General features: G+C 39.9%; 1 protein-coding gene across 1 annotated transcript; it reads right to left on the bottom strand.

Moving 5' to 3' along the window:
- Positions 1–4,311: 4,311 nt before the first annotated feature.
- On the bottom strand, positions 4,312–12,972 carry LOC132104555 (carnitine O-acetyltransferase-like). Its single transcript, XM_059510115.1, has 15 exons — positions 12,797–12,972; positions 12,364–12,582; positions 12,153–12,271; positions 11,973–12,026; positions 11,650–11,815; positions 10,170–10,344; positions 9,940–10,030; positions 9,730–9,817; positions 8,879–8,979; positions 8,557–8,676; positions 5,474–5,596; positions 5,252–5,387; positions 5,100–5,162; positions 4,884–5,021; positions 4,312–4,539 (listed from the first exon to the last, which is right to left on the bottom strand). Exons 1-15 carry the CDS (start codon positions 12,845–12,847, stop codon positions 4,336–4,338), a joined length of 1,848 nt encoding a protein of 615 aa, XP_059366098.1. The 5' UTR covers positions 12,848–12,972; the 3' UTR covers positions 4,312–4,335.
- Between the last annotated feature and the right edge of the window lie 1,703 nt (positions 12,973–14,675).

The raw sequence follows: 14,675 nt of genomic DNA, 5'->3' as shown, positions 1-14,675 counted from the left end.
GATAGTTAAAGGCAGTTCATCATTGAATTCAGTTATGTCATCTCTGTTCAATTAAATAGTGTCTGTGCATTTATTTGCAATCAAGTCAACGATATCGCTGTAGATGAAGTGTCCCCAACTAAGCAAGCCAGAGGCGACAGCGGCAAGGAACCGAAACTCCATCAGTGACAGAATGGAGAAAAAAAACCTTAGGAGAAACCAGGCTCAGTTGGGGGGCCAGTTCTCCTCTGACCAGACGAAACCAGTAGTTCAATTCCAGGCTGCAGCAAAGTCAGATTGTGCAGAAGAATCATCTGTTTCCTGTGGTCTTGTCCTGGTGCTCCTCTGAGACTAGGTCTTTACAGGGGATCTGTATCTGGGGCTCTAGTTGTCCTGGTCTCCGCTGTCTTTCAGGGATGTAGAGGTCCTTTCTAGGTGCTGATCCACCATCTGGTCTGGATACGTACTGGATCCGGGTTACTGCAGTGACCCTCTGATCTGGATACAGACTGGATCTGGTGGCTACGGTGACCTCGGATTAAGAGAGAAACAGACAAATATTAGCGTAGATGCCATTCTTCTAATGATGTAGCAAGTACATAGGGTGTTATGGGAAGTGTTTCCAGTTCCGGTTTACCTAATTAATGCAGCCTAAAAATCCTTTAACGGATTTGGATAATAAAAGCATATTAGTATGTTATGTGTATGCCAGGTTATAGAGATGGGTCTTTAATCTAGATTTAAACTGCAAGAGTGTGTCTGCCTCCCGAACAATGTTAGGTAGGTTATTCCAGAGTTTAGGCGCCAAATAGGAAAAGGATCTGCCGCCCGCAGTTGATTTTGATATTCTAGGTATTATCAAATTGCCTGAGTTTTGAGAACGTAACGGACGTAGAGGATTATAATGTAAAAGGAGCTCATTCAAATACTGAGGTGCTAAACCATTCAGGGCTTTATAGGTAATAAGCAATATTTTAAAATCTATACGATGCTTGATAGGGAGCCAGTGCAGTGTTGACAGGACCGGGCTAATATGGTCATACTTCCTGGTTCTAGTAAGAACTCTTGCTGCTGCATTTTGGACTAGCTGTAGTTTGTTTACTAAGCGTGCAGAACAACCACCCAATAAAGCATTACAATAATCTAACCTTGAGGTCATAAATGCATGATTAACATTTCTGCATTTGACATTGAGAGCATAGGCCGTAATTTAGATATATTTTTGAGGTGGAAAAATGCAGTTTTACAAATACTAGAAACGTGGCTTTCTAAGGAAAGATTGCGATCAAATAGCACACCTAGGTTCCTAACTGATGACGAAGAATTGACAGAGCAACCATCAAGTCTTAGACAGTGTTCTAGGTTATTACAAGCGGAGTTTTTAGGTCCTATAATTAACACCTCTGTTTTTTCAGAATTTAGCAGTAAGAAATTACTCGTCATCCAGTTTTTTATATCGACTATGCAATCCATTAGTTTTTCAAATTGGTGTGTTTCACCGGGCTGCGAAGAAATATAGAGTTGAGTATCATCAGCATAACAGTGAAAACTAACACCATGTTTCCTGATGATATCTCCCAAGGGTAACATATAAAGCGTGAAGAGTAGCGGCCCTAGTACTGAGCCTTGAGGTACTCCATACTGCACTTGTGATCGATAGGATACATCTTCATTCACTGCTACGAACTGATGGCGGTCATATAAGTACGATTTAAACCATGCTAATGCACTTCCATTAATGTCAACAAAGTGTTCAAGTCTATGCAAAAGAATGTTGTGGTCAATTCCAATCTCTCTATTAGATCCAATAAAACTAATAGAGAGATACACCCACGATCAGATGATAAGAGCAGATCATTTGTAACTCTAAGGAGAGCAGTCTCAGAACTATGATACGGTCTAAATCCTGACTGGAAATCCTCACATATACCATTTTTCTCTAAGAAGGAATATAATTGTGAGGATACCACCTTTTCTAGTATCTTGGACAGAAAAGGGAGATTCGAGATTGGTCTATAATTAACTAGTTCTTTGGGGTCAAGCTGTGGTTTTTTGATGAGAGGCTTAATAACAGCCAGTTTGAAGGTTTTGGGGACATATCCTAATGACAATGAGGAATTAATAATAGTCAGGAGAGGATCTATGACTTCTGGAAGCACCTCTTTTAGGAGCTTAGATGGTATAGGGTCTAACATACATGTTGTTGGTTTAGATGATTTAACAAGTTTATACAATTCTTCCTCTCCTATAGTAGAGAATGAGTGGAACTGTTCCTCAGGGGGTCTATAGTGCACTGTCTGATGTGATACTGTAGCTGACGGCTGAATGGTTGCAATTTTATCTCTAATAGTATCGATTTTAGAAGTAAAGTAGTTCATAAAGTCATTACTGCTGTGGTGTTGGGAAATGTCAACACTTGTTGAGGCTTTATTTTTCGTTAATTTAGCCACTGTATTGAATAAATACCTGGGGTTATGTTTGTTTTCTTCTAAAAGAGAAGAAAAGTAATCGGATCTAGCAGTTTTTAATGCTTTTCTGTAGGATATGTTACTTTCCCGCCAAGCAATACGAAATACCTCTAGTTTTGTTTTCCTCCAGCTGCGCTCCATTTTTCGGGCTGCTCTCTTTAGGGTGCGAGTATGCTCATTATACCATGGTGTCAAACTGTTTTCCTTAACCTTCCTTAAGCGTAAAGGAGCAACTGTATTTAAAGTGCTAGAAAAGAGAGAGTCCATAGTTTCTGTTACATCATCAAGTTCTGAAGTTTTGGATATGCTAAGGAACTTGGATACATCAGGAAGATAACTTAAAAAGCAGTCTTTTGTGTTAGAAGTGATGGTTCTTCCATACTTGTAACAAGTAGAATTTACAATTTTGGCTATATGAAGTTTGCACAGAACTAAATAATGATCTGAGATATCATCACTTGGCTGAATAATTTCAACACCATCAACATCAATTCCATATTTTTGTAAATAATATGATCACTGATCATAATCTAGATGTGCTCTGTTTGACAGAAACCTGGCTAAAACCTGATGATTACATTATTTTAAATGAGTCCACCCCCCAAGATTACTGTTATAAACATGAGCCGCATCTAAAAGGCAAAGGGGGAGGTGTTGCTTTAATTTATAACAACGTTTTCAGGATTTCTCAGAGGGCAGGCTTCAAGTATAATATGCTTAATATTATATCTCCATTCTCCTTGGGGCACCCCTTGCCTCGACAGCATGCCTGTGCAGAGTTTGAGATGGCTGGGGAGATATACAGAGGAGATGTTAGTCTGCCCACATCAACAGGCTTGTCGCTAGCGCAAGAACAAAACCACTTTAGCAACTTGTATCTGACAACACTGTCATGTTGTCTGTGCAGACGTTTAGGATGGACCCAAGTGTAAAAACATTCCAAAGTCAGGTGAAACGTTGAGCGTCTTTAGTGTTTTTGGGAGAAATGTGTTTCCCTTGTAGCGTCTAGGCCTCGAAAGGTAACTGTACATTTATTGTCTATTACCACCCACTGCTACATATAACAATGGAAACACAGTTAAAAAATAATAATAATATGTGGGGAAGCATTGCTATGATGACAACCCTATGGCAATAGTTAGCATGATGTTAATACTGAACCAAAACTAGTCAGCACAATTTTATATTCTAAAGGGTTTAATAATTGTATTCGGATATGGTTATGGTATGAGCTATGGTATTGGAGAGAAACATAAAGCTCATGAGATACGGTAATTGTTTCCATGTGAAATAGTTTGCAACTTTCTTCAAACAAAACTCCTTAACAACTTGATGTAGTCAAACACATTTATTTACTTGAATGAGTGGACATTGGGAGAACTCGGGCAAAAGAAAACTCATTTGTTATTAGTGTACTCAATTTATTACCAGAGCATAATGAGCAACAGACATCTCCTGTATGTTTCAATAGTACCAATAACAGATTTTGAAACAAAATCAGCGATTTCACACAAATACACTTTTTTGAAACCCAATACTCTTTAAAAATAAAAAGCTGTAGAGGGATCCCAAATGCACAACATGAGACAATTTCATATTTCAAGTGCCTTTAATTTTGGTATAACATTAGATTACTGCTTTAAGTTTTCATGGCTGTTCTTCAAATATACCAAAAATAGCAATCATACATTTCTTCTCAGCAAATGGTCCATCATACATGTTCACCTGTACCTCAGGTGCTCTAATGCACTGTACTCCATGCAAACCTCTATGAAGACCACTCGTTTAACAAAGCCTAGCACTTCCAGGAGTACATTCTGTTCAGCACATATGAAAGGCTGTGTTCCTGGAGTATAGTTGTAAACCATCTCTGAATGTCTAGACGGTGCTAAACAGTGGGCTGAAATAACTCCTGGAGATCACGAAGCGCTCGTTCCAATGTGAGAGCCAGCTTCTCCGCGTTGGTTTCCTCACAGCAGTTGAAGGCAGTGATGGAGAAGTGGACGTGATCTTGCTGTGGATTGTAACAGACTGCATATCCATCTGGAACCAGCGGTCCAAAACACATCACACTGTCTGTATTGGTGGGCACCTGTGAGGAAGACGCAACATGCCAGTGCTTTTAACTTTCTTTATGATCTTCTGCTGTGTAAACTGAACCATTTAAATCATGGTGGAAAGACTTGGAAAAGCCGAGGGTGGGAAGCAAGTGTGGAGAACAAAGTGAGTTCAAAACTATTCTATTATGGGAATAAATGAAGAGACATGAGCCCTACAACAACTGCCAAGATGTTTCTTCAGTTTTGGTTTTCAAACCAGAATGAAATGTTTGCATTGCGTTATATCATTATTGTGCCAACACTCATGCCAAAATGGTTATGACCTGGGAATGATGCTTAAGGCCTAAGCTCTTGTTTGAATCTAACTAAAAGTTACCTGTCCTGTTCTGAGTTTCCAGTGAGTGGCAAGTCCATAGGCCGTGTCCATGAAGATTCGGGGCACGCTCAGTCCCTCCTCGATGGCTTGAAGTTTGAGACCCAGCAGGTGGCAGTCTATACCCTGCCCCTTCAGCGACTGATCAAAGATGACACTCATTATACAGTCAACATAAACACGGATCTGGACAGAGTCAGAAGTCTCCATGATATTCACCTGCTCTGTGAGGATGCTGTAGGCATCAACCGCCTCTCTCAGCAGCTGCACCTTGGCTTCTCTCTAAAACACACACACACACACACACACACACACACACGTGTTTAATGATCAGTGTTACTTATAAATGTGACATCTCAGGTGGTACTCACAGGAACCGCATCATCATCAAAGGCCCGTATGAAGCTCAGCATCTGATTGGTTGGAGAGCGGATGTAGTCTGTTCGTCCTCCGCTGAACATCCTCAGAGAGGCGATGTCACAGGCTGCACACACTTCACTGTGGACCCTAGCACACAAACACACACCTTTACTTCTTCATCTTGATTACCTGGCGTTACTGGATGATGACAGAGTGTTTTCTACACGCCTCACCGGTAGTAGGCCAGCTGAATCGCCACCTGGGTGAAGGAGTTTGGACTCAGCTTGAGCTGTTTGACAAACTCTTTTCCAAAGCGCTGGAAATTAAAACATTTGATGTCCAAATCGTTGATGAGACTAAGGGGAGAATTTAACAGTACAGATTCTGTCAAAGCAACTTTCCAGTATTAAATAGGAAAATAGTGTCAATAATGGAAAAGGACAATATTAAGGACTCAATTTTCAGTTAAAGGCAGTTCATCATTGAATGCAGTGATGTCATCTCTGCAGAGATGTATAGTAACGAAGTAGAACTACTTCACTACTGTACTTAAGTACTAAAAGGCGGTATCTGTACTTTACTAGAGTATTATTTTTTTCTCCTACTTCCACTTTTACTTCAGTACATATTTTCGATGAGTTTAATACTTTTACTCCGATATTTTTTTAATGTGCTGCATCGTTACTCGTTACAATTATAAAAATGTTACGAATCATTCCATTACAAACAGAACTGTAGATGGCAGGTTTGATGAAGCTGGCACATCATTGAGCGAATCAAGCGATTGAGAAGACTGCGCGTGCTGACTGAACTGCTGTGAAGAGAGAGATGAACACCGAGCCGAGCCAGATAATGACTCGTTCGCGAGTCAAGAACCGGTTGCATCGGTTTTCGGATCACCAGTAGTTCTTTCTGACAGTTCGATTCAATAAACCAGTTGAAGAAAACAGTTCACCGGTTCTTTTGCGCTCAACGCAATGGCGTCATTGGCGTTGACTGCAAGCCTTCGGTTAACCTGGGCTCATAACATTAGCACAGAATCAGTTCAGAATCAATCACCAAAAGAATCAGTTCGGTTCAGACGCTCTGTGTGTCGGTTTGCTTTCACGCTGAATCACACATGCGCAGTATCATCAGCTCCACGGTTCTCGAATCTGACACGTCTGACAGAAACGGTTCTTGACCACTGATCTATAATATGTTATATATATAGATCAGTGTTCTTGACTTGTGAACGAGTTAGTCTGTTGTTCGTTATCTGGCTCGGCTCGGTGTTCATCTTCAGTTCTCTCTTCACAGCAGTTCAGTCAGTGTACTGTTTGAGTAAATGAATTACTCCGGGATATTGGTTTGTTTGAACTCAGAGGGAGTGTCAGCCACATTAAACAAGTCAACAGCTTAAGTCATTTGTGGATTAATGCGTATTGGAGACGCGAACCGTTTAAAACGATTCAGTTTGATTTGGTGAACTGTTTCAAAAAGATCCGGTTACATGGAGGGACAGAAAGCTCTCGGACTAAATCTAAAATATCTTAAACTGTGTTCCAAAAATAAACGGAGGTCTCACGGGTTTGAAACAACATGAGGATAAGTTATTAATGACATAATTTTGCAAATTGGGCGAACTAACCCTTTAATCTGTTTTTGTTTATAAAAAGTTACAGTCAAAGGAATTGTGATTGTCCTTTAGTTTAATCATTTGAAATAGTAAAAACAATATGTTCAAACTTTTGACTACTTTAATAACTACATAACACAATACTTGTACTTTTACTTTCAGTACTTGAGTAGTAAATTTTCAAATAGACTACTTGCAATACTTAAGTACAAAAAATGTTGAATACTTTAGTACTTCTACTTAAGTGTGGTGCTTAAAGAGCACTTCAACTTATACTCAAGTAATTTTTTTGATAGAGCACTTGTACTTTTACTCAAGTCTGGGTCTCTAGTACTTTATGCATCTCTGGTTCTCTGTTCAGTTAAATAGTGTCAAGTCAACGATATCGCTGTAGATGAAGTGACCCCAACTAAGCAAGCCAGAGGCGACAGCGGCAAGGAACCGAAACTCCATCGGTGACAGAATGGAGAAAAAAACCTTGGGAGAAACCAGGCTCAGCTGGGGGGCCAGTTCTCCTCTGACCAGACGAAACCAGTAGTTCAATTCCAGGCTGCAGCAAAGTCAGATTGTGCAGAAGAATCATCTGTTTCCTGTGTCGTCTACTGTACACAAACAATGCACAGACCCCACCATCTCAACTCATATTTCTTGCCTGCCTTTCAACATCTCAGACTGGACGAAGAGATAATGTCATTATCTCAAATTTGCAAAGAAAACACAATACTCAATCAATCCTGGTAAAACTGGGTTGTAGTTGTACAACACCAACCAGAACAGGGGGCAGTGTTGGCTGACCAGTTAAAATCCACTGCACACTACCTTAACAACGGCTAGACTTGCAGGTTTTCACACATTATAGCCATCAACACATCCAAACTGCATATGTTAACGTATGTTAGACTTGGCTTTGGCTTTTTAGACTCTGCTTAGTTTAAACCGTGCTTTTTGCTATACTCGTGTCTCTTAGCTGATGACATTTTTGGATATCAAACAGGTTTTGGGTATAGGACAGAACTTGAACTGCTTTGGATAGAAAACAAAACTATGTTAACTGCACTGGGATACCAGAAAAAGCAGATGTCTTATGACGGGAATCTGGTACTGAGATTGGATCCAAAATGTTTGGTTTTTCTGACATGTTAGAAGAACCTACCTAACACAGTGCTGTCTGTTTTTCAAATACTGAACTTTTAACTTGACGTGCCATAATGCATTTGTTCATGATGCAAAAAAAAAAAAAGCAAGATCTTGTGCCTTTGGGATATGGGAACCTAGATAAAGTTAGCAATGCTGCTGTAAACTGTTAAAGCAACAGAAAAGCCCTGCAATAACAATATGAGTGGTACCACAACACTCCTAACGAGAATATATTTCAATAGAAAAGTTATTTTAAATTGTAGAAATATTTCACAATATTACTACTTTTGCTGTATTTTGGATAAAATGAACGTAGGCTTGTTGAGCAGAAGAGACTTCTTTAAAAAACATGAAAAAAAACGTTTGGACTGGTAGTGTATGTTAAAGCTATTCATTCAAATTAATTAAACACATTTAAATAGACTGCAGCAATAATATTTGGTCACACAAAAGAAATTGTGATTTTCAGTTTATCGAGAATCGTGCAGCTCTACCTCCCAGCTAGCACAGCTAAACCAGATCTTAAAATCAGCCCAAAACAGTAACAGCGTTTGGACTCACATGTCCAGATTCTGCTTGGCCATCTCTAGATCCCATTTGATCTCAGAGTTGATGTAGAAGTAGAGTTTCTTGGGCATGGGCAGAGGAATCAAAGGAGCTCGCGTTCTGTCCGCTTTCTTACTAACAGAGAAAAACAAGGTCAATAGAGATGTCGGCCTCATTTCACTGAAGCACATGCACCTCTCCTCACAAACCTCCACCAGGTGAGGGCGAGAAATCATCAAAAACAGTGTGATAGCTGTTGGGCTAGTGAGATACTGCCCAAAAAAAGTAATGCAGATATCAGAAATGTATAGAAAAGTTTGCGTCTGTGTGTAAATACCAGTATTCTAGTACGTGATCCAACAATGTGGATATAGGTGGACCTTCGGCTGTCGCATGTTCATACAAGAGACCCCAAGACCCATCCTCACCAACAACAAACTGAGCACAGAGCAGAGGGGGAAATGAGTTAAAACAGATAACAATGACAATTAAGAAAAGCTGAAACTGAAGTACTTCAATGCGAATAATCATGATTTACTCAGTGCTGAATTCAAGCCCCAAAAAAAAAAAACAATTTGTGTGAATGACACTCACAGCATAAATCACTGCAACAGCACTTTTTACTTGACAAAAACGTGGAAATGCAAACATAATATGATTATGATTAGAACAATAATAATGCATATTTTTTTATATGATTATCTTTATTCAATATAAGCACTACTTTATACAGGGGTTGGTCAAAATAATGTGAGCACCCATTATTATCAGGATTCACATAATATCTTTTATTTGTTTTAGTGTCTACTGTATATACTCTAGTTTCTATGTCCATGTAGTAAGGTGTTTTCAGCAGTATTTAATACAAGCCATGGGGGAAAACTGATAAATCAGATGTGCAAAGATGATAATCATGGGATAATCAGGAGCATCTGTAACCTTAACTGAAGTTGGTTGACTGCCAGGGACTAAAAAAGGATTGGGAAAGTGACAGCAAACCTCAATATTAACCTGTTCGCACAAAAACTGACAACCGAGAACTTCACAAAGCCAACATCCAAGAAAGAGCTGCAATTTACTACAACTTTACACCACAGACACCAATGCTACGTGCTTTTATGCCATCAGGGTTTGCTTTAGTTATGAACAGCAGCCAGTGTTAGTCTAAATGAGCAGGCCTGGGCTCACCTGTAGGGTCTTGTCAAACCAGCGATTGCCACTGTTTGAGTAAGTCCCTCCTCCATGCAAAATCTGCGCTGCCATTTTACTAGAATACCTACCAAACCAACATCAAACATCCTTAGCACCACATCACCCCATCATCATCATCATCATCATCATCATCATCTCAGTATCATCCACAATCAATCAATCAATCAATGTAGAAACAACTCTTACTTCTCATCAGAAATCCTCATAACCGGAGAGTCCAAACACAATGTAAAGATCGATTTCTCAATCAGCCTCACAGATTCTTTATTGATTTTATCTGAAGAGAGAAAAAAACAAACACAAAAAGTTTAAATCAAGCATGAAACTCTGGACAGTTGAGCTGAATGGTAAAAGGTGAAGTTTAATCGTCTCAGAATCCAGAATGGGTCATGTGAGTGGACTCAGGTCAGGTTCACCTCTGAGCAAGCGTGTGTAAGCCTGACCCCAGGTGTGCCGATGCTCGCTGGTCAAGATCCCCATCGGTTCCTTATCGGTCTTCCACGACTGAGAGCGGATGCGCAACAGCTGAGCATGGATCTGACTCTCGGTCAATGGTGTTCCATCACTGTTATAAACATCCAGCTGGAAAAACTACACACAACCACGCATTAATCACCCAGATATACATGCATGTGTGTTTGTTTGTTTTAAAGAATTTATTACAAGAACCCAAAATGAAACATGTGATGTATTAGTTTTCATTATCTCCTCACAAACTTCCAGAATCAGTGAAACAGTTGGTGTACCTCAACTTAAGGAGCAAGGTTTGCTCAATGAGAGCACTCACAGAAACAGCGATGTGTGGCTGATGGTTAAACAGATCAATGATGAATATAGGAGAGATTTGGCAGAGTAACATTTCTTTCATCATATACAGTAAAAAAGATCATTAAACCGATAATTGTCAAATGCAGATGTGCAAAGTTTGTCGCGTCATACCTGAAAAGATTTGAATAAAGGTGCTTTAACTGAGCACTGAGCTATGGGTGTGAATACTTACGCAATGTACGTATTTCAGGTATTTCTTTTCAATAAAAAAAAGTCACAGATCTATTGTTTGCTTTGCCATTATGGTGTATGTAGTATAGAAAAAAAGTGAAAAGATATTTTTTTTTTAAGAAAAATGAAATGAAATTATAACCTTAATATATATATATTAAAAAAAAATCTTTTTATTACCTTTACTCCCTGAACTTTTGTGTATGCATTCCTAAAAAGATATAAAATTCATATTGTAATATATGGCTATTACCTGCATAGGCAATGTTAGATTTAGACAACAATTAAAATGTAAAACACCCAAGTATAACTATCCAAAGAAAACACAAAAATACAAACTTCAGGAGTTTCTGTTTGAGTTCACAGTAAAAAAAAAAAAAAAGTTTAATATATGGTTCTTGATTGATAAACAAAGATGAGTCCCCAAAACTGTCCAAGAGCTAAACTTGGACTAGGCTAAGCATATTGAATATTTCTTTTATTCTTTGACCATCAAAGCATAGTTTACTTATGTGTTTTATCTGTAGAGAACTGTAGGTACTGTAGGGCCGACTCAAGCCCAAGGGCCCTCTAAAGCCCAGGAAACACCAAGCAAACTTCAAAGAACTAGCAGCAACGAAAGCTAGCGGTCGACGGTGCTGTCGCCTCGTGAGTCTGGAGCAAACCGCTGAGCTTGATCACACTGCACAGACTGCAAACTAGCATGTGTGTCCTGCGCCTGCCTGAGAGGAAATAACTGTAGATCATTACTGGCTCATGCTCTGGGAAGCTGAATCTGGCCAACTACGACAGACAGCACCGTTGGCTTGGTGCTCCCGCCTACACATGCGACAGAAACAATCCAATATTTTGATCATATCATCTTACTAGGATAACTTTCTAAGTAATCTGGGTCACCTGGTAGTTCCTGACCACTGTAATGTGCGCTGGGCCACGGCGTGGACGTCTGTAGTGAACCACATGGTCATGTTTGGGGCCTGGGATTCGACAGGAGGAGAACAACTGAGGAAACAGCTCCATACACAACGGCTGTCCGCGCATGTACTCCGGAGCCAGCCTCCCACTGGATGAGCAAGAACAAGAAACAGAGATAGGAGGCACATTGACAGACACAGCATGATATATTTAGAAATAATATCATGCTATTAAGTTCCAGTGTTTGGCACTGCTTGACTGAGACATGCAGCCCAGCATCAGTTAAAGGTTAATATTATCCAGACCTGTCCACCTGAGCTTTGAAGTCCAACACTCCTGCAATGAGCTTCGATGCAAACCTGCACGAGAAACAATGTAGACATCACACATATGTAGACTACAGCTTGTTTAATGTGCTGATATTACTGTGCAATGAGTCATATGAAAGGAAAGAGGACATTTCGGTTATTTTGGCGGTCACATACACTAGTTGGCCTCTCCAGTCAGTGAAGTCTCGTTTGGGCAGAGAGATGGCAGGGTTCGAATGCACTGCCAAGGGCTGCCTGCACTCCAGATGTGCCCACTGCACCCACCAGTCTGAAATCTGCGAAAACACACACACACACCAGGCATTTCTGCGTTAAACACTGCCAACAAGAAGTACCACAGTACTAAAGCCTGTCCAGGTGTTCTCACCCAGTTGTGTGAGTGCTTGGCTCGGTTCAGCAGCTCTCGCTGCAGTCTCTCGCCCAGTCCTCCAGGGCAGCCGAACTTCTGCACGATCCTGCGGGTGTGCTCGAGCTCGTCGGGCGGCAGGAGCGGCTCCAGGGCCGTGAGGTAGCGCCTCAGCGTCAGCGGGAGCGGAGGCACCGGCTGCGGCGGCACCGACGAGGAGTGCGCCGGTCTCAGAGCGGCCTGGACGACGGGACACGTGATGACTCCACGTGAGGAACTGACAAATCACTTCTCTCATATCACTGTGTACCCACGCACAGAAGTCTGCATCTGTGTGTTTCTGTTTTTATTGTTAGTGTTTCTAACAATCACCCTTTTAAACGTGAATGTGTGCTGAACACCCATAAAAGCATGCTTATCATATAGTTTATGCACAGTACTACACAACACTTACCCTGTGCATGAATACAGAGCATATTCTTGGAGGTATTCTCTCTAAAATCATTGTTCACGATGAAATAGCACACTTAGCCTGCGCAAACATGAACGTGACGGAGACTCTGAATCTTCATTAATGATATCACGGTCAGATAAGGAAAACGAGACGGCAGTAAACTATCCTGACAGCTGAGGAGTTCCGAGTGTTCCCGTCGTGACGTCACAGTCCGTGGGCTCCGGCACGCGCTTCGGTGACGCTGGAACACGTGCGCACTGTTTAGCGTCGACTGCCCTGATGTGTCGAGTAAGTGCGCGTGAAGAAATCTACCCGAAACGATCTAAACTTATTCCTTTTGGGTGTATAGTTAAAAAACTATATGGAGTTGCATTTCATCAATAAATAATTTAAGTTACAGATAGTTCAAAGATCCCTGGTGCTACAGTATACATCCCATAATGTGAGGAACAAAAGGAACAGCAGAAATATTAGGTTTACAGTGGATAGAACAAAGAAATGAAAATGATGTAGTATTAGCATCTCCTAGTTTATGAGTATTGGATCCGGGAAATCATGTAGACATGACATTTTAAATGAAATATATTATCTAATCGCTAGATGACATAATAAAGCTATGAATGTATCACTTATCTGGGTTCCTGCACATGTGAAAGGAAATGAAGAGGTAGATCTTTTAGCAAAACAATCTCTCAAATCTCAAACAATAGATCTACAGGTTACGTTAATTAAAACTGAAGTCAAGACTATAATAAAGATGCACACAGAAAACCTATGGCAGGAATACTGGGATATTAATGATACAGGAAGACATTTTTATAATATTCAAAGCAAAGTTTTGTGTAGGAAGAGAAATGGGTAAAACTCGGAGGGAGGAAACAGTCATGACACGTCTCAGAACAGGGCTCAATAAGAGTTTAACAGCTAAACACACAAATGGTTTATGTACACACTGTAACCAACCTGAATCAGTAAAACATATAATAATAGATTGTCATGCATATGAAAATATACCTGGAACAGGAAAAAGGGAAACATACAGTATGTACAGTTCATTTTATATCTGAAAAAGACAGGTCTCCTAACACGAATATGAAGATCTTAGAATAGTATTAGGTATTTATATTTATATATATATATATATATATATATATAATTTCACTGGTAATTTAACAAGTTAATTGGATTAATTAATTATGGAGAAAAATAATGCGTTAGAATTATTAACACATTTCAGGATACAGTCGATTGATGACTAATATGAGGCAGGGAAACAACTTACTGCATGATGGAGCCAGAGAACATCTCTAAAACTCAAGATTTGGGGCAAAATCCTCCTGTTTGAGATTTTGTCTCATATTTACATCACATAGTTAAGAAACATCACACGAGCTGTAGGCTAAGTGCAATATCACGTGAGTGCAAGTGTGATACTCCTCTTATAACAGTTCATTAAGAAGGAACCCACAGCGCATTTCATTTCTTAACCCACGTTTTGAACGACTTTGGTGAACCATTTTGCACAATGAACCATTGGCATGCGTTGGCTTTGAAGCAGCACTGCACAGACCGATAATAATGTAATTAATTTATCAAACAAAACCTACTTTTTATAATCTCTGTTTGATTCTTTGCACTACACTGACTTTAAATAATATTTTCAGAGTAATTTCTCCAAATTTGATGTGCAATTATTTAGATGAATTAATAACCACATCATGTAATTAATTAGATTATAAAATGTAATTGCTTATATATGTGTATATATATATAGGGTTTCCGTCTCTTGTTTATCCAGACTTGTGTTCACACTCCAGTCCAGCAGGTGGCACCTCTTTCTTAGTTCGTTTACAAACCGCCAAAACTAAAGAAGAGGAAG

This window comes from Carassius carassius, chromosome 25 (assembly GCF_963082965.1).
Source record: "Carassius carassius chromosome 25, fCarCar2.1, whole genome shotgun sequence".
In the NCBI taxonomy this organism is placed as follows: Eukaryota; Metazoa; Chordata; class Actinopteri; order Cypriniformes; family Cyprinidae; genus Carassius; species Carassius carassius.
This window is presented reverse-complemented; position numbering and strand designations above follow the sequence as displayed.

Bases quoted from the DNA above. Each gene is read 5' to 3' on its own strand.
- LOC132104555 (XM_059510115.1), bottom strand. From the start codon at position 12,847: ATGATTTTAGAGAGAATACCTCCAAGAATATGCTCTGTATTCATGCAC. The intron at 12,583-12,796 runs GTAAGTGTTGTG...CCCGTCGTCCAG, and splicing joins GCTCTGTATTCATGCACAGG to GCCGCTCTGAGACCGGCGCA. The intron at 5,163-5,251 runs GTGAGTACCACC...TGTGTGTTTTAG, and splicing joins TTGATGATGATGCGGTTCCT to AGAGAAGCCAAGGTGCAGCT.